Below are 21,006 nucleotides of genomic sequence, written 5' to 3' on the forward strand. Positions count from 1 at the left end.
CTCTCCTTGATTAGTTTCCATTCATTGTTTCTTGTCTTTCCTTTTGGTGTTTTGGAAGAAAAGTTGACCCCCTCTTCTTTGTGTCAACCCCTCAAATACTGGAATACTGTTATCATGTCACTCCTAGTCCTTCTTTTCTCTGGACTGTCCATACCCAATTTCTTTGCACTTTTTCCAAAGTCTCAACATCTTTTCTGTAATGTGATGACCAAAACTGGATGCAGTATTCCGGGTGTGGTCTTACTAAGACTTTATAAAGTGATACTAATACTTCACGTGATTTTGATTCTATGCCTTTGTTTATACAGACAAGGATTGTGTTAGCTTTTTGGCTGCTGCTGGCTCATGTTAAATGATTGTCCAATAGGACTCCAAGGTCCCTCTCACAGTTATTATTTTTGAGCCAGGTTTCGCCTAATCTGTACTTGTACCTTTGATTTTTCCTGCCTTGGTGTAAAACTTTGCTTTCTCCACATTAAAATTCATTTTGTTGGATAGGGCCCATTGTTCAAGTCTGTCAATATCTTTTTGGATCCTGAGCTTATCTTCTGAGGTGTTGGCTATTCCTGCCAGCTTAGTGTCATCTGCAAATTTGATGAGTTCCCCTTCTATTCCCTCATCTAAGTCATTCAGGAAGATATTGAAGAGTGCTGCGCCTAAGACAGAACCTTGTGGTACCCCATTGCTTACTTCCCTCCATGTAGATGTAGTACCAATAAGGACTACTTGTTGAGTACAGTTTATCAGCCAGTTACAAATCCATCTGGTGGTGATACTGTCTATCCCACATTTTTCTAGCTTACCAAGAAGTAGGTTGTGTTCTACTTTGTCAAATGCCTTGCTGAAGTCTAAATATACTTTGTCTACAGCATTTCACTGGTCTACTAATTTAGTCACTTTGTCAAAGAATGAAATAAGATTGGTTTGGCATGATCTGTTTTTAACAAACCTGTGCTGGCTATTAGTTATAACTTTATTTGTTTCTAGATGTTCACAGATCTGTTTGATTATTTTTTTCCAATATCTTCCCAGGTATTGATGTTAGGCTGATTGTTCTGTAGTTTTCTGGGTCGTTCCCCCCCCCTCTTTTTTTTGAAGATTGGAACCATATCAGCTCTTTTCCAATCCTTCCAATCTGATAGTTTCCAGGTGCTCCAGGATTTTTTAAAAATATGGTACAATAGTTCTGAGATAACAACTGCCAGCTCTTTCAGAACTCTGAGATGTAATCCCTTGGTGGTCCCGGCGATTTATATTCATCAAGGTCACATGTGTTTTTTTACAATTTTCTTGTTTATTTTAATTTTTATTTCTTGATTGTCTTTTACAGTTATGTTTTTGGTAGATTGGGCTATAGTTTGTTTTTGTGTGAAGACTGATGCAAAAAATAAGTTATGCAGCTCTGGTTTCTCTCTATTGCTTGTTACTTCCTTGCCATCTTCTCTCTTTAGTGGACCGACTGTTTCCTTGACTTTTTTTTGTTATTTATATGTGAAAAAAAATTGTTTTATTATCTTTAATTTTTGTTGCAAGTCTTTGTTCATTCTGAGTCTTTGCTTTCCTGACTTCATCTTTGCAGATTCAGGCTATCTGTTGATAATTTGCCTTAGTTATGTGTCCCTCTTTCCATTTTTTTTCCCCCAAAGGAAAAGTAAGGGAAAGAACATTGACCTCCTGCTGGTCAATGGAAGCTAAATGTAAGCAGTTATGAAAATGGTGAATTGGGACAAGGAGAGAAGAGAGGAAAGTTGGCCAGATATGGGATAAACAGGCAGTCCTTGACTTATGACCACAATTGAGCCCAAAATGTCTGTTGCTAAGTGAGACATTTTTAAATGCATTTTGCCCCATTTTATGATCTTTTTTGCCACAGTTGTTAAGTGAATCACTGCAGTTGTTAGCAACACGGTTGTTAAGTAAATTCTGCTTCCCCATTTACTTTGCTTGTCAGAAGATCACGAAAGGTGATCACATGACCCTGGGACACTGCAGCCGTCATAAATACGATGTCATAAATAAATGTGATCATATGGATGCTGCAAGGTCGCAAGTGTGAAAAACAATCATGTCACTTTTTGATGCTGTTGTAACTTTGAACAATCACTAAATGAACTGTTGTAAGTTGAGAACTACCCGTAATTGCCCTAGATCACAGAAGCACTTAGTGAAAGGTCCTGGCAGCTTCTAGGTATAAAATGTTTCCCTCTCCTTATCTAAAATATTCCTGGGATTATAGAATCTGATGACTATGGCAGCAAGAGAAGTTAAATGAATCGACAAAAACACTTTATATCCTGGGAAGTAGAAATGGATGGTTCTGGTTTACACTGTCTCATCTTGTGGTATTCAGTATTTGCTTCATTTCAACACAAGCACAGATCACTTTCACAGATAGTGATTTGCAACATGAAAGTTATCTGGATAAGACCCAATAAAAGCATAGGTTTTTTTAAAAAAATGTATTTTCTTGTTTGTAAAAAGCATTGTACTTTTTAAGTTGCCTAATAGTATTTTTTTTAATGAATGGATTATACTGACTACAGATCCTCTTTGTTAATCAACTCAACAGAAATGAAAAAAAAATACACTTGTCTGGGTACATTTCACTGCATTTTGAGATACTCTTTTCCTTCTGTGGGTACCTGCAAATTTTCCTGTAGTAACTATTATGCTACGTGTACTTTTGCCTTGTACTCCTTCCTCCCTCCCTCCCTCCTTCCCTCTTCTCTTTGTCTTTGAATATGTGTCTGCTACATTTTCAAGTGTAAGAATGGTGGCATGTATTTTTTCCGTTGGTTTCTCCTGCATAGACAAGAGAGATCTTAACTTGTGATGATCTTCTCATCCTTCCTTACTAGAAAGTGCTCAAGAGATGATAGATGGTTTTAATTGGATCTTTAGGGTCAGTGGCTCTCAGCTGACCCCAGCAAGCAAGATCTACAACCTTTGTGCCCCTCTTGCGTCTACTGAGCTTAGCTGATGTTTCACATGAGAGCTTACCACTTGTTTTATAGAAGGGGATTGATGATAGTCCAGCAGCTTTGCAGACTAATACATTATTAATAAAATTTATTTGTCCAAAAAGGTTCCACTAGACTCCTTTTTAACACTTGTTTTGAAAATACAGGTGCAGGTGAATTGAATAGATTGCTCTTCTACTGAGATTGCAGTTGTTCTTGTGATGTTATGGATGAAAGATTCTGATAGGTTCCTTTAGAAAGTGTGATCCCCTGAAAAGTGGTGCCTTGTGCAATGCACTTGTACCACAAACAATCTCTTCGCTATCCAGATTGAAAAAAAGTTGCCCTGGCTTTCATTCTCTTGATTCAGAATCAGGATGTTTACTCAAAATGTTCTTTAAAAAAAGTAGAAGATCATCCACTAGCGACACATTTTAAAAAATGGTTTTAATATAGTTTGAGCAGTATATCGATGCAGATGTATTGCTTGTGTATGGCTGTACAGTGGAGACATTATTTCTTCAGATTATTAAGCAACAAGAAGTTGCTTAGCTCTGAAACTCCTTTAATTCTCAGTTAAGGAAAATAATAATAATAAAAAGATTAGAGTATAAAGATTCTGGCTAAGGATCCCAACGAAGTAAATATACCAGAGCCATTTAGATCTCTAATGTAAGACTTTATTGGAAACAGCATACTGACACTATTGAATAGAAAACCAGGTCAGGCAATATGGTGGGAAAAAGATAATTAAAAGAGTAAAACTTTCCCTCCCCTCTCTGACAGGTCAGGTCAGGTCACAGTGTCCAATTAATCTTCAGGCAGTTGTTATGCTTCTGTTTCTGTTCTCCACAACATTCCTCTTTGGTTCCCATGGAATAGAATCCACCTGTGCATTCCAAACCTTCCCTTCCCCCCTCGCAACTGTAGGCAAGCTAGAAGCAGCAAGGCAGTTCTAATGCAAGCAGTCTTCATAGCTTGACATAGGTTTTTTTAAATAAGAAGAATAAACTGTATTATTATTACTATTACTATTATTATTATTATTATGGAATTGTTTTTTTTAAATAACAAATTACTGATATACCCAGCCTTTAATTGGTAAGAAAATGTGTCATTTGACTGTTGACTATTGGGTTGGCTCTCTCATTCATGTCTGATGTGGTAATCTCCATTTCTCTCAAAAGGAAAAAAAATCCCCTCAAAAGGAGACCTGCTAGGATATAGGGGGATCCTATATCATAGCCATCTCCAACTAGATTTCCCCAAATGTATTGTGATTATAATTTCTAGCATTAAAAGAAAAGATGATGATGTCATATGAGAATTCAGGGATCCAAAGACATCTAGGGGCATGGATAAGGACACCATAGAAGTAGTGAAATATCTTTCAACTATCTACTGAAAAAAGTTGGAATATTATTTATATATTCATTCCAGCCCTGATATTTCTGCTTCTTTAGCCTTTCAATACTTTATCAATAAAAGCTTCCTAGAACGTAATTCCTTAAAAATTATATGTAGCTCCTGGAGCTTCTGTGCCCTTGTACTGGAGAATTATATTTTCCAAGAACCTCTGTGCTATGTAACAAAATCAGAGGAAAAATTAAGAAATAGTGCTCAATGGCTAGTGCTTAAATACCCTGAGCTTTCAGCTGGAAAGCTGACAGCCCAGGTTTGAGACCTGAGAGTCACAAGCTGGGATGAGCTCCCATTACTTGCCCCAGCTAACTTAGCAGTTCAAAAACATGAAAATGCAAGTAGATAAATAAGTACCACTTTGGTGGGAAGGTCACAGCATGCTGGCCATATAACTACGGAAATGTTTTCAGACGATGTTGGCTCCCTCGGTTAAGAAATGGAGATGTAGCACTAGTGTCAGACACGACTGTACAGGGGAAACCTTGACCTTTACCTTTTGTGACTCTACTCAGGGGTAGTCAACCTTGGCTCTTTTATGACTCGTGGACTTCAACTCCCAGAATTCCTGAGCCAGCTAAGCTGGCTCAGAAATTCTGGGAATTGAAGTCCACGAGTCATAAAAGAGCCAAGGTTGACTACCCCTGCTCTACATCAATATTTACAGTATATGGAGAGAGAGAGAGAAAGAGAGGAATGTATCTTTGTAAAAAGTTTCACTTTTATTCATGACAAAGATTTTAGTGCAAACATTATAGCTTCTTTTTTAGAATAGTTCTACACAATTCTGTCTTTTTATCAAAAGAAATGTACCGTGAGGATAAACATTTGGAAAACACATTAAAAAAAACCAAAGCAAATTGTGCTCATCTTGAACATATTAAATGGGAAATGGTATGGAACTGACTTGGAAGGACAAGGACAAAAATATAACAAATCAAAACCACATTGCTTAGCTGGATCGTACATTTGTTTTTGGTGACTTACTCTATTTTGTGACTTGGAATATATTCTAATAATGCAGAAAATGGGTTAATTTGACAATCAGGTTTAATGTAATGGTGCCAGCTCAGCTGTTTAGGCCTGCATTTGCTAATATGGCACAAATACTGTCTCTGGTGTCTTGTTGTTCTGTCACTCTCTTGACAGTTGTTCATGTAAAAATGAAGCGGGTCCCCACCCTGCCTCTTTTGATTGATGCCCAGGCACCCCCGTTAGCTCTACTGGGGAATCTTTCCAAACCTCTCAGATCTATCCACTGCTAAGCTTCCTTTCCTTGATATGCTGCTCAGCGGATGTCAGATGCCCGAGCAGGGGCAGCTCTTTGGCCTCTGCATATGCTCTGTGTCAGAGGCAATTACTGCTAGCATTAATAAGAGATCTGGCCTTCTGTCTGGCAAGCAGAGGTATCACAGTGGATCACAAACTGCACAATGCTGCTCTTTTCTCTAACTGGTGCTATTGCTCTTCGTTCAGGGTGCCTGTCCCGTTGAGGAAAAATATATGCTGGCCAAACATTAAGAAGCAAGAAATATGAGGCAGTGGGCACCCTTCAGGGCTCTTGAACTTTAACTTTTACCATCCCTAACTAACATGGTTTGGGAGATGCTGCAGAAGAAGGCTAGCCTAAATATACTTCCAACAAAATGGCCTTTGGGAAGCATCTTTAGCCACAGCCTCCCATCTATAATATGTCAGTAAACATACCAGTCTACTTTACAGGAAAGTTGCACAAATGAAACAAAATCACCATAGTGATTTATTATTATGGTTCACACACAGTCAGCCAGATGTTCAGAATGGATTTGACATTTTTATCCAACTATCGAGTCCTTCCCAAGAGCCTGGGATTGGCAGAAGTGGATTATTGATGCTATTAAAGGTATGGATTTTGCATTTTTATCTACTTATTATGGTTCATTGCATAGTCAGCCAGATGTTTAGGTTAGATTTGGCATTTTTGTCCATCTATCAAGTCCTTCCCAAGGACCTGAGATAGGCAGATGTGGATGTTTGATGGTGTTGCAGGATGTGAGCTGTTCTGAGTAAAGCTGCTTTTCGCAACTGACTGATGGTGATTTTGTGAATGTCAGTGGTGTTCAAGTGTTGTTCAGGCTGTTTTGAGATTGTACTCCAGGTGCCTATTATTATATATACTACCTTTGCTGTCTTTTTCCACAGTCATTCTATTTCTATTTGTAGGTGCAGCAAATCTATTGAATGATTTTCTAGAAGGGACTTTAGAGGTCATTTAATCCAGAGTATATTGTGGATGCAGATAGTAGAGTTCTCAGTCTATAGGTGACGATGATGATTATGTTATCCATTCAGTTCTGTCTGACTCTTGGTGATTCTATGGGCCAGGTCTCTCCACTTCTTCTGATCTTGTACCTTTCTATACTCTGGCTGCTATCAGCTTTGAGGATGTTCAGCCACCATGTTGTTTGGTGGTCTGGTTTCCTTTTGTTACTAACTCTTTCAAATGTAATTGCTTTCTCCAGTGAATTTCTCCATATGACATGACCAAAATAAGTGAGACATAGTTTTGTGATTTTTCTTTCCAGTGGCTTATCCGGTGTTATGCACTCCAGTACTTGCTTATTGGTCACCTTTGCTATCCAAGGAATATCTATGGAGATTCTCAGTCATCCAGGTCATAGTTGTCCCAAAGATGTTTTTTCACAAGGCAACTGGACTTCCTTGTTTTCTTTGAAGACATTTTGCTTCTCATCCAAGAAGTTTCTTCAGCTTTGACTGGATGGTGAGGAATGGAAGGATTTATACTCCTTACAGACAGCTGGTCATTTGCATTCTTTTAGAGGCCATCTGGAGATTTATCTGTGTAGTCAGGGTCACCTGAGTACTGCAAATGGGTGTGGAGCCTTCTTGGGACGGTTGAAAACACTGTGTTGTAGAATAGAGATAAATGATGTTGTATCCCTCCCCCAAAGCCTCAATACTGAAGTTTACAGAAAACCCATACACACAGATCAGTATTTACATTTTGATTCTCACCACCCACTGGAGCACAAAATGGAAGTTATCAGAATCCTTCAACACCAAGCTGAAGGCCTGTCCACCAGCAAAGATGGGAAAGAAAAAGAACTAAAATACATTAAGGAAGCCTTCAGAACTGGTGACTATCCCAAGAGGGCCTTATCCAATCCCCCAAAAGACCCAGAAGGAGCTCCTCCATAACAGTCAAAGAAGAAAACAATAAATGAAGCAATGTAGTAATTCCGTACGTTGCAGGAATATTGGAAAAGCTCAGGAGGATCTTCATCCAACACAACATACGTGCACACTTCAAACCCAAGAATACACTAAGGCAGAAGCTTGTCCACCTGAAAGATAAAACACCAGGACACAAACTGAGCAATGTGGTATATGCAGTATAACACAGTGAGCCGTATGCAGATCTGTACACTGGGGAAACAAAATAACCACAAACACATGGCACAACATAGGAGAACAAACCATCAGGACAAGATTCATCAGTCTATCTGCATTTAAAAGGCTACTCTTTCGAAGACAGCAAAGTCCACATTTTGGACAGAGAGGACTGCTCGATTGAAAGAAGGTTCAAAGAGGCCATCTATGTCAAAATTGAACAGCCATCTCTCAACAGAGGGGGGGGGGAATATGACATCATTTATCTCTAGTCTACAACACAGACCTTTCAACAGTTCCAAGAAGGCTCCACACCCATTTGCACTACTCAGGTGACCCTGACAACACAGATAAACTCCAGGTGGCCTCAGTGACTCTCTGAAAAAATACAAATGACCTGCTGTCTGCAAGGAGTATAAATCCTTCCATTCCCCACCATCCAGTCGGAGTTGACGAAGCTTTTTGGATGAGAAATGAAATATCTTCAAAGAAAAACAAGAAAGTCCAGTTGCCTTATGAAAAAAACATCTTTGGGATAACCAAGGAATATGCAGGAGCATTATCCAGCACCAATCTATAGATATTAAACAATAAGGATGGAAGCTTGGAAGATTCACCACATATCATTCTTGGGTTTGGGTTTGACATCAATCTTGTCAAACTGAGGATTTGACAATCTGCATCTACAATATACTCTGTGAACTGTTAGCAAGAGGCTGTCTTCATTCTCTTTCTCTCACACATAATATCCAGGCTGAGTTTCCTCTTATCCTCTGGGATCCACTCCCTCCGTCCTGAAAATCCACCTGCTTACTATTTAGTCCTTCTTTCATTGCATATATACCTCAGTTTTCATCTCAAAAAAAGCAACACACATAAACTACAGGCAGAACGTCAAGCACACTATTCTGGCTGCCATCTTGACTTTTTTTATCACAGATTTCCTCATGAGCAATCCAAGTGGCAATGCTTCAACACAGGTTGTGTTGTCATCAGAGGATTTTGTATCAGAGTTTCTAAATGGATTAGGCCTATTGTCTTTCTTTGATTTGTGTGCCTTTAGACAGGCCTTTCTTGCTTTGAGGATATAATGGCATGATTTTGGCTTGTGTGTGTGTGTGTTTTTGTATGCACATTGTCTTCCTGTTTACTTAGTCTTAGCTGGACCTCTTAGGCCCTTTGTACATATTTTCTCCCTCCAAGACATGTCATCTATCATTATTCCCTATGATTGTTATTTCTGAGTGCTTTAGGATGAAATAGGCACCAGGCATTCTTTTTTTTTTACCATGGCCTTCTTTGACTCCTCCTTCCCCGACACACAACAAGCTTTCATCTGAAGCATTCTGAGACCCATTAAACTGAGCAAAGCTGTGGTTTTCAGCTGGGCACTGCCTTTTGTTCTCCAGGCTTTTGAGCTCTTCTTTGTAACAGTCGAGTGTGCTTGTGGCACAGCATTTTTAGAAAGGGCACAAGCCACACAGAATGGAGGTAGAAAGGTGCCACAATACGACCATTGAGAAGAATGTGTCTTTCTGGGCATTTGATGAGGCAGACCCTAATCTGAAGACCTTCAAAGCCATGTTTTTTCCTAGAGAAAACAGCACAGTTCATCCATCAGGCCAACAATGTGCGTCAGACAATGCTTGTTCCTAATTTGTCACACACTGCTTTTTTTGTCTTCTGGCCTCACAAATTATTGTTTTTGCTAAGATGACCTGTCTTTCTTTTCATCTAGCAACAACAGCAACCTTTTCGGCAGGCTTAGTAACAAATGGAGAGAGAAGGAGAACGATTCTTCCTTTCCTACTTGGAGAACACCTATATTAGGCTACTGAAGATTTTTGCTCCAGCTAGTCATTTCAAGAACTGTAACTTACCTGAGCTTCTGTTTTTCCCCTCCTTCTTGATCCCATTTTTTCCCACTGCATTCCAACTACTTGCCCATGGTTAACCTAATCAAGGGTTACTCAAAAGGGCTCATTTGCAGGTTTGAATGACACTGAACTATAAAGTAGTTTCATACAAATACAATCAAATAGTTTAAAGTTTGGTGTGTCATGCAAAAATCCCTGTTGTAGGTTCCATCTTTTTGGCTGTTAAGTCTGAGGGCAAAGAAGGGCATATTATTGATCTGTGTGAGTCACTTCAAGAATTTAATAAATGCTTTAAATAGCTGGTTATAGGCATTCTTTGCTGGGGTATGTTGAAACAGAAGCTAGACAGATATCTTTCAGCGATGCTTTGGGATTTGAATTCCTGTAGTGTTCAAGAGTTGAACCATGCAGGGGGGAACAACCTGTGTAAGTGACAAAATATGAGCCATGACATTGTTATTTACTTATTTAAAAGATTTATATGACCACCCATCTTAAACCTAACTCTGGGCAGGTTACAACAATACAATCTAATAACTATAAAATCATAAACTATAAAAATAAAAATCTGGCTCCTCAGTAGTCCTTTTGGGATGCCCTACAGCCAACTCCAGGTATCCTCATTCTATTCCAGAGCTTGGGTAAAAAGCCATTATCTTGATGACCTTTTGGAAGGATAAGAAGGTGAGGACCTGCCAACTCACTGAGGGGAAGGTTTTCCATAAAGTATGGGCAGCCACAGAAAAGACATGCTTCTAAGATCCCACTAGGAGGCAAAAGTATAGAGAAGGAACATAGAGCATACTTACCCTACTTTATCCGATCTGGTAGGACAGGCAGATACAGAAAGATGGTCCCACATCATGATCTAATGAATGTGAATTCCCTACTTGAGTTGGACATTAGGGATATCTCCCCATAATGCTTTACAGCACTCTCTGGGCAGTTTACAATGTTAGCATTATTTGCATATTGCTCCCAATAATCTGGGTCCTCATTGTTCCAACCTCAGAAGGATGAAAGGATGAATCAATCTGAGCCCTGTCAGGATCAAACTCCAGGCTGTGGACAGAGTTTGCCTGCAAAACTGTAATTTGCATCATGACATCACTGTATGTGTGCCAGCAATCCTAATTGGATGAAGACACCTGTGATTAGACTTCAGTGCTTAACTCCATGATCTTATAATTCTAATAAGTAAGTAAGCAAGTAGAAGGATGTAGGAATTAAGTTGAGGAAGAGGTTGAATTTGCTTCTGCAAGACGCAGTTTGCCTTAACAAGGAACTCTGTGTCACTTGGATGCCTCTTCTGGCTATAGAAACAGGTGGAGGAGCACTTAATAGAGAGCAGTACAGCTGCTTTGCTTTTGCTTTTAGCAATAGCAGAGAGTGTTGCATTGCTTTTATTTATTTTATTTATTTCTATTTCATATTTCTAAACCACCCATTTCCCTCAGACTGCCTTTTTGTTGGACTGCTTTCAATTGAATGTTTTTGTTGAATCGCCATCGAATATCAAAACTTGCACAGCCTGAGTAGGAACAGCAGCATGAATTCAGGGAAAGAAAATAAAGGCAATGTAAGAAAATAAATCTTATGAGGAAAGTGTGAAGGGACTGGAAGCAGAGCCAGTAGCTGGAAAAGAAAAGGAATACAATATCACCCTCAAAAGCCTGAAGGTTTGTCATGTAGGAGAGGGCAAATGCTCCTTTTCAATTTATCCAGAGGACAGGACTAAATTTAATAAGCTCAAGTTACTGAGAAGAAGGATATTGACAGTAAGAGCAACTTGCCACTGAAACCAATAACCTTGAATGGTGATGGTTCTCCCTTTGTGGAGCCCTTCAGGTGAAGGTTGAACAGGCATCCCCTGAAAACTAATTTGTACTAGAGTCTCCTTGCCTGTGTTTTTTTTTCTTCCATAAACAGTTATTGATTCTTTCATTAGCATTGTATCTATACCATTCAAAGATTTTGTAGCTGTCTAGGATTCCCCCTCCTCCTGATCAGTAAATATATGTGAAATGTTACTGAGCTAAAACATTCACACTGCTTGCAGGTAAGGAGAGGCTACTAGTAGCTCAGACATATAAATTCAGGGCCATTTCTCACAATACAATCATGTTGGAATTAGTGATAGGGCTGTGCACTACATTGATGAATGGAGAATGGTATGAACATATATCTGGTCTGCAACACATTTAATCAGCTATATGGTCCTGGGAATTGACATGGTTGTTTTAATGAGTTTCAGGCAAGAGATTATTTTAGATCCTCATGCACCTGAAGATATATTTTAAGAACCGAATTCAAAATGTTACCTTGCCCTATTCAATAATATCTAACTCTTTATTATTAATGGTGAACCAGGAGTGATTTATCATTGTGGTCTGTTTACAGCCTCTCCTTCAATCAAGCTTTTGGTGGATGATCCCATTGTGGTGAACCCTGGAGAAGCCATCACTTTGGTTTGTGTCACAACAGGCGGTGAGCCACTCCCAACCCTAACCTGGGTAAGATCTGTCGGTACTTTACCTGAGAAGATAATACTGAAAGGTGGGACATTGACCATCCCTGCTATCAATTCTGATGATGCTGGCACCTATAGCTGCATTGCCAACAACAATGTGGGGAATCCAGCAAAGAAGTCCACCAACATCATTGTCCGAGGTAAGAGTTTTCTTGGATTATACTTATTTATCATCAGATTAACTAGCTGTGCAACAATTGGACTGGATTTTATTATGAATTCCAGTCCAATTACATGATCTTAAGTCTTTTAATCTCTTAATATCATGTACTGAGCCGTGGTGGCACAGTGGTTAGAATGCAGTATGGCAGGCTAATTCTGTTGACTACCAGGGGTTCGATCCTCACAAGCTCAAGGCTGGCTCAGCCTTCCATCCTTCTGGGATCAGTAAAATGAGGACCCATATTGTTGGGGGTAATGTGCTGACTCTGTAAACCACTTAGAGGGGGCTGTAAAGCACTGTGAAGTGGTATATGAATCTAAGTGCTATTGCTAAAGTGCTATTGCTAATAAACCCTTCAACTTCTTTTTACTAGAACATATTCATGAGAACAAATATGCAGTTACATTTTGAAGGTTTTTTTGTTTTGTTTTTTTAAATGTCTATGTACATAAGTGATGTTGTTGATTTCTGCTTACTTATAGAGACAGATTATCCACAAAGAGTTGTGTTTGCTAACGCAAGAAGCTGTCATACAGGTCTACACTTTGGTTAGATCTTGTCCAGATTGTTCAAACATGCTTCACCTGAGACTACCTCAGATAAGACTGCTAGCTGGTGCAAGGTAGAGGGATCAGATATTGAAAGATTTGCAGTGGTTGCTAATTATTTAACAGGCACAATTTAAATCTGTAAGTGACTTGAACTGACCATCCAAGGGAACTTCTTTCCCATTTGAATTTGTCTATATGTTAACCTGCAGGGAAATCTTCTAAAAAATACCCCTATGACAAAATTCTATCCAATGGAAGGCACCCCTTCTGTAAAAATGCATCTCTTTGCTAGACATCCAATTATTAATCATCTTTAGTATTAATTTTTAAAGAATCGTGTTATTCTTTTTGCTCTTTTTAATGGAAAGGTAGGGTAAATTGAATAGGTCAATAATACTGTATATCCAAGGCTATTTGAGCCATATCATCTGGCAGTAGCCTTCCAAGATTTTAGGCCAATGTTTTAGTAAAACTACTAGAAGATGATGAAGATTGAATTTGATATTTTCTGCATGGAGAGTATATGCACTATTATGTTGCATCACTATGGCCAATATGTTCTGGTTGATATTTTAATTTTATGGAATCTTCATACTCAGGTTAACATAATAAGCAACAGGATTTGGTTGTTGCTGTTGCACTGATATGGGGGTGAACTGCAGCTTTCTCATCTAAGACCAACAGATCACTGCAAGGTTGTCCTCCAGACATTTTTTTTCCCTCTCTTGCATGAAGGCAGTTTAACAACATCAGCTTTAAAGCATTCCTGGTTTGCTGTCTTACAAGCCTGAAGTTGGGGTTACTTGCCTGCAAATTTTATAAGACTATTTGAAAATATTTCTAAAGTAATCTGCAGGGGATTCTTTTTTCCCAAAGTGATCAAGATATGGTTTCTGCTCTTTCTAGGTATTGTTTTATGCCATAATACAGCAGCATTTCATTTTTTTTACTTTTCTCATTTTTGTAGACTGTGTGATTGTGCTAAATATGTTTGTTCCTCACCTCCATCCCACTTGGCACAAAAGCAAAAACACCCTTCATGATGACTCTGCAACGAGGCACTTAAGGCACTTAATGGCAATGTAGATTTATGCAGTTATGTGTTCTTCTCTCCTGTTATGACTATTTCATGCCTTGGAGTCTCCTGATTTTCTCTTTCTGCCCTGCTACCCCCATCAACTGGGAAGTAAATTGCATGCTTAGGCCTCTGGCAAGAGAGAACTCAAAAGGGAAGTTCTGAATTATTTCAGTGTTAGGTTCAACATCAATAACATGATTTAGATAGAACAGTTTCCATCCATTTCCCCCTGTTTGATTGTTAACTTCCAGATTTTGAAGTTTGTAGTAGATCAGGTTGATAACATTGAGACTTGGGGAGATAGGGAGAAGAGGGGGATTGTCAGGTTGTGTGATGTGATGGATAGCTTGGTGGATGCAGTCAATAGAAAAGCAGATTTAAATCCCTAATAATGCATGGAAGCTACTACCATAATTTTGACAAATTCCCAGCCCATCATCTCTTTTTTCACTTCTTTTCAGTATAAAGATGTTCCCCACGTTGGCAGGGATGGACTTTTGTCCTGCCCTCCAAAGGAGAAGATAGTCAAAAATTGTTGCCTGACACATCTCAAAAACTAGGCCAACAAAGTCTTGTCTTATAAGAGTGGGGGGCACCATTTATGCTGTTATTGTACGGAATGAGAAACGGAGAAGATGATTCTTCCCTTTATTGCTGTCTTTCTCCCCAACCCCAAGTATAGAGTCTTAGCTACCTTTCATTATGGTGATCTCTGCCTTTACCTGCAATTGGAGAGTGCTGCTTACTGCTGCCCATATGTAGCCTTGAAGGACAGAAGAAAGGACCATTACCAAAGTAATTAAGATAAAGATAAAAGAGGTAGGAAGGGAAGGACGCTGCAACTTGAAAATATTGATATCAGCCCTATAAAATAGATCAGACTAAGAAACAGACACTGTGCAGACCTAAAGCTAATTTTATTAAAACAGCTATAGTAACTTAATCTTGCAAGTCTTCCTTGTTCTTGACTCTTCCATTGGTGTCTTAGTAACAGATCTTCCTCTGTCATTTAAAGTCATGTTGTATACTCACTACATCATGAGAGCAATCAGAAAACAGAGGCAAGGGTAGGAGTCATGATGGCACAGTGGTTAGAAGACAGTATAGCAGGCTAATGCAGCTCACTGCCATGAGTTTGATCCTCACCTTGTTGACTCAGCCTTCCATCCTTCCAAGATCAGTAAAATGAGGACCCAAATTGTTGAGGGCAATATGCTGACTCTGTAAACCACTTAGAGAGAGATGTAAAGCACTATGAAGCGGTATATAAGTCTAAGTGCTATTGCTATTGTCCTGATGGGAGGGAGCAAGAGATCCATGCTGAGGCAGGGAAGAGAGAAAAAAGCAGGCAGGTAGGGTTTCCCTTTCTGCTCCTCTCTCCCCTAATAGCAAGAGTAGACAATTGAAATAGCCAAGACTACCAATAGCAAATTTGGGTGAGTCTGTGTTATCCTAAGCAGTTAAAAGGTAAATGATCCCAGAACTACAGAACCACATGGCTGGATGGAAGAGGATGCTGCTCCAGCAAGCCAATTAGAGCCCTGCAGATCATTGCCATAGTGTACTTGAGGATCCACCCTCCATGGAAAACACCAAGTTACATACAGGAGGTTTGTTCTGTTTTCCATAAGAAAATCTTATTTTTTTCCAAATGACTGTATCTCAGGCTAGCCCTAAGATGAAGGTATTATGCCAATAATTGGTAAATAATTGGCAAACAGGCTATCTCAAAGCTGAGAAAAGGAAGGTGAGTGGTTGAGTTCAGTGTAAGGTTGTGTGAATGAGCTCCAGTCCACTTGGATGGAACACATCATTTTGTGGAGAAAAAATGCTCTTCTTTAACATAGCACTTTGCTTCAAGAAGATGGGTTCAGTCAGATCCGTATCTTCTGTTCAGTAAGAGGGCTACTATGCTCTAATATGTAGAATTGTGCTGCTTCCTTTTGAAGGGGAACTTTGATCAAAGTGCTGATGAATCAAAGTGCCTTTTTGTAACTCTGTAGGATCCTGTAAAGTACATCTATGAGAACCATCTCAGATGTCTTGAGGAAATGGTTGGACAAAAACAAGGCAATATTTTTCTCTCCTTAAAAAAGGGACAGCAGCATTTAAATGAACCAGAAGCATAAAGAACATTTTCAAAAGTGTACCCCTGAAATATCAGTTAATTTAAAATTTTCAATCTCTGTGTTTTCAGATGTATTATTTTCATTTTGAAAGAAACAAGAAAATTGTTTTCAGTTGCTGTGTGTAATATCTGTATTTATATCTCTCTAACTCCAACCATATATTCATACTATGAGTAGCCCACTCATATTGTATAAGCAATGACTAAGGTTTTTTTTAACTATAACATCAGATATTGGCTTTTCCAACTGTCACCAGATTTCTCCAAATTGTTCCCTTCCCTGAAACACTGAATAATGAATCATAACTTCATTTTACCTTTCTCTGCTACCTATTGATCCTGAATGATTTCCATTTTTGCTTCCTTGTGACTTGGACTCCAGCTGCCTATGGAATCTGGTTTAATCATATTGTAGAACATTTTATTCTGATGAAGCAAATTTGTTCTTCTATAAAAGTAAAGCTTGTTGATGGGCAGGATTGAGTTAACGATGGCTAAACGCCTACATCAGTTTTCAAGGAAGTGTAGATTGGTAGCCTTTCCAAATCTGGCACATATACACGTACACACATGTGAGTTGGGATTACAATGCCTAAAATCCCAAGCTAGTGTGACCAGGAGTTCTGGGAGGTGCAGTTCTTGGACATCTGAAGAGAGCCCAGTTGGGGAATGTTAGACTGTGGTTTCCAAAGACTCTTAGAATTCTCTAATAATCCAGCAATATAACTTCTTCCTCCTTATCCAAGCATCCTCAAAAGTATCCAGTTCTTAAGCATCATAAGCTAGAAGCCAGGATAGGTACATTGGTTCTCTGTTGATAGTTATCAATTTCTATAATTCCTTGTCATTATTTATGGGATCAGATTGCCTAGCCTTGACTTCCTTGATTAAAAAAAAAAGTCTTGTTCACATCTTCCCCCTTCCTTCTTACACATTTATATAACTGGTATTACTGAGAAGGACTGGTGTGTAATTCTTCCTAGCCCCTTCCATAGGTGTTGCAAAATAAGATTCTAGTCTTTTCTCTTTTCTAGGTGAGTTTAGAAGAAGCAAGCTAATTACAACATAAACTGGGGAAAGCATGCCCTGAAGAATTAATGTGGTACATCTTTTTTCCTATCAATTCTCATTCGATTTAATGAGAAAGAAATCGCTTTGGAATTGCTTTCAAGGTGAAGAGACTATCTGTGAAATTCTTATACTCAGAGTGTGGTATTCCTGCACTTTCTTAGTTACAGGGTGGACAAGATTTATGTGTGAATATCTTATATTTCATCCTGCAATCTTTTCTCTAACAATTTGAAGCCTTTCCAGCTTTATCTCATTCAATTAAATCCCCAAAGAAGACATCATCAGCTCCAAACCCCTCCTATCTTGCTGGGGTTTTTTTCTGATTAGAGAGTGAGAGCAGCGAGGAAGGCTTCAGAATGATGAGAAGGTGTGTAACAGAAAACACCAACAAAATATTCCCTCCTGCCCCAATGATAGTCAGCTGAAAAGTGACACACACACACACACACACACACACAAAAAGAATCAAATTCTTAAGAGCACTAAAAATAAGGTAGAAAAACAGAAATCCTTTTTTTTTCAAAATGAAAGGAAAACATTGAGAATTAATAAGTATATGTTGGCACGGAATTAAAAAGCAGCTGATAACAATTCTGTTGAATCTAACAAAGAATTTGTTCACCAACCTAGTTTGTTCACAAACTATCAAACTAAGAGGATCCTCCTGGTGATATTCCTAAGCGAATGAAGGCAAATATACATGTCCCAGGATAATGGTATAGGATCCAATCTGGGTCTCTCACTGGGACCAGAGGTTTAGCCTTCTGAGCTTTCAGACTCGTACTAGAGCCCATCCGGGGATGGACTCCAGCACAAGTCCAAAAGCTCAGAAGACTAAGCCTCTGGTCCCGGTGAGTGACCCAGATTGGATCCTGCAATATTCCTCAGCAATCAGCATTCAGAGGCATGCTGTCTTACTTTTATCTTCTAGATACAATGACTAGTAGCCATGCATATTTCAAGGTCACCATTCACCTTGGTGGTTTATTTATTCTTTTGTTTAATTCATTGATTCTAATTGCTTCTTGTCTTTCCTCCAGGGAGCTCCGTGCAGTATACACGGTTGACTCATTTCCCCCATTTTAGCATCATGACAGCCTTGTGAGGTAGATTAGCCTGTGAGTTAGTGACTCTCCCAGCATCTTCCAATGAGCTTCAGAATTATATGTGGATTAGAACTGTTATCTCCAGTCTTGGAGCAAACTATTAAACTACTATTTTGAATTCTGAGATTGAGTGAGACATGACCTCTCTCTCGCTCTTTTTTTCCCCTGTGCAGCTGCAGATGTGCAGTATGTCATACACCTCTGTGAATATTATTCTCAAAGAGAATATATTCAGTTAAAGCCATAAGATCCTCGAGAATTGCTTCAGTAAGCAGGGGGCTCAAATAAACTCTTGGATATGTTTTGTGGATGAGTTCCTTTTGGTTGCTTAGAATTCATCCGTTGGATTAATCTGTCCAAATTCAGTAGCTCATCGGAAAGTGTCTTCCATTCTATCCCTCCCCCAAATCCAAAACATTTGTAACATTGAAATGCAAACTTCTTTGTAGTGGGAACTTTTATTAACTGGTGGTTAATCATTAACTGGAGGGCTCTCCCAATGTAGGAAAGGCCTTGGCATGATTATTTTATGAGGGTCATCATCTCTGTTTGCACTTTATTTTCCAGTACATTCTATTTTTGCTCAGGATGACAAGTTAGAATATATAGCTCCCAGGCAAGTAGGAGGTTAGGTGGATAATCCGCAAAGTGAATTAAAAATGGAAACCATTATTTTCAAGACTCCTTCCTCCCTTCTCCTTTGAGGATTTGCATTCATGAGGCAACTGGTATATTTAATACTTCAGTAGATGAGTTGTTTACTCCAAAATGCATTGGCATTTATGAAATAAACAACATTTGCAGACACTTCAGAAATTCTACTTTTCCTGCTTTATTTTGTCATCTCATTTCTTAAAGAGTGGCATGGGAGGTGTGACCTTGCAGCTGACTCCTGTAGGGCAGAATGCATTTCCGAGGCTTCAGATCTTTCCTATGTTTAATTTCAGTTAAGATAAATTGCTGCAAAATTTACATCTGCTGTTTTTATCAGAAAATAGATGGAGAGGATATGACATCCTGGATCTCTTGAACGTTTGGCATCTCTCAGTGGCTAGACTTACATTCTCTTTTGGGTCAGCTGGCAGGACATTATTTTATAGTGATCCTTATCTTTTCTGTCAGGCTGCCTAGAAAGTGGAGCTGGGGAACTGCAGTTCAACATCTAGTTTGTTGACCTGCAATGTTGCACATGGTTCCTTCTTGTTCCCCACACTGTTCAACAGGTACATGGAACTACTGGAGAAAGACATTTGGAACTTTGGAGTGTGGCGCCATCAGAACTTTATGCTGATAATATTAGACTAGTTTTTCTTTATCATTCAAATCTAAAGAACTGATTAGTATCTTTAAAAGTTGCCTAACCTTAAAAATTGTCTAGATAAGAAAGAGGACACTTCAAGCACTATGAGTTTATGATTCTATAAGTACCGAGTGAGTTCAGTATTTGAAAAGAACAAAGGAAACTGACACTATCTAAGTTTTCCTGAGATACAGTGTGTTTGTGTGTGTGTGTGTATTTGTGTATCACATACACACACATATACAGTATACGCAGATTTCCTCTGTTCCCCTTGGATAAAGATTTCATGAGTCATGGAATAATAAATGAGCCTTTCTGCATATTTATTCATAGCAACTCAAGCCTGAGCCTTGTGAGATTAAACAAAATATAATTAAAATTCTATCCTGATTTAGAAAAAAAATACCCTGCACCACCAAATGAAATCTTCAGATGATGAGAAGCTGGGAAGAGGAAATGAAAAAGCTATGAAAGTTGGGTGTACTTAGCTGCACCTCTGCAACCTCAAACAGAAAAACAAGGAAAAGTACTTGAAATTATATACCTTGTCATTCATTGTGCCTCTTGTTCCTATTCCTCATTGAAAATGAATAAATTAAAGCTCAGAAATGAAGATTTCTTCATGAAAGTTATATTTCAGAAAGATAAAAAACAAAGAGCCCATTGCTGAGCTGTTGTGACTTCTTTTCTTATTCTTCCCAGAAACAGACAGATCTACAGTATTTCCCTTACTGCATCTTCTTCAAAAATATCTCTCCTTTTCCTCCTTTCACTCCTATTCTAATTACCTCTAATATATTTTTAGAGGTGGTGATGTTCGACAGGTTCAGAAATCTGTATGAACATCTATACTCATTCCTTCATATATTGCAGTGGTGTGTTATATACAATTCTGCATAAGTTGTGCATCACTTTCTCTACTGCAAAAGCAGAAGGCTAATTGTAATCCAGATTGCATAATAGCTCAAAGAATGCTAATTTGGTCAGTTTGTATTAAAATGCTGATCATACAGTGTTCTTCATTGCCAAACTTTCTAAAATAAGCCCCAAACCTACCTGAAAATAAGATGTGCTGAGTGTCTCCTTTTGGATGAATTTTGTAACCTCATCATGTATTTATGACAGGGATGTACTGTGGGAGGGATCTCGGAGTCCTAGTAGACAATCACTTAAATATGAGCCAGCAGTGTGCTGCAGCTACCCAAAAAGCCAACACAGTGCTAAGCTGCATTAACAGAGGGATAGAATCAAGATCACGTGAAGTATTAATACCACTTTACAATGCCCTGGTAAGGCCACACTTGGAATACTGCATCCAGTTTTGGTCACCACAATGTAAAAAAGATGCTGAGACTCTAGAAAGAGTACAGAGAAGAGCAACAAAGATGATTAGGGGACTGGAGGCTAAAACATATAAGGAACGGTTGCTGGAA

At 38.8% G+C, this 21,006-nt stretch overlaps 1 protein-coding gene across 1 annotated transcript in view; it reads left to right on the top strand.

The window, feature by feature from the left end:
* The window catches only part of MDGA2 (MAM domain containing glycosylphosphatidylinositol anchor 2), a gene marked incomplete at its 3' end in the record, with an annotated part of 498,834 nt that overhangs the window by 284,098 nt on the left and 193,730 nt on the right, over nt 1–21,006 (top strand). The window contains exon 6 of the mRNA XM_029284905.1: nt 12,047–12,316. Within this exon, the coding sequence (XP_029140738.1) occupies nt 12,047–12,316 (270 nt within the window). The remainder of the gene's footprint in view (nt 1–12,046; nt 12,317–21,006) is intronic.

Source organism: Protobothrops mucrosquamatus, unplaced genomic scaffold, assembly GCF_001527695.2.
Source record: "Protobothrops mucrosquamatus isolate PMUCROS unplaced genomic scaffold, P.Mucros_1.0 scaffold1091, whole genome shotgun sequence".
In the NCBI taxonomy this organism is placed as follows: domain Eukaryota; kingdom Metazoa; phylum Chordata; class Lepidosauria; order Squamata; family Viperidae; genus Protobothrops; species Protobothrops mucrosquamatus.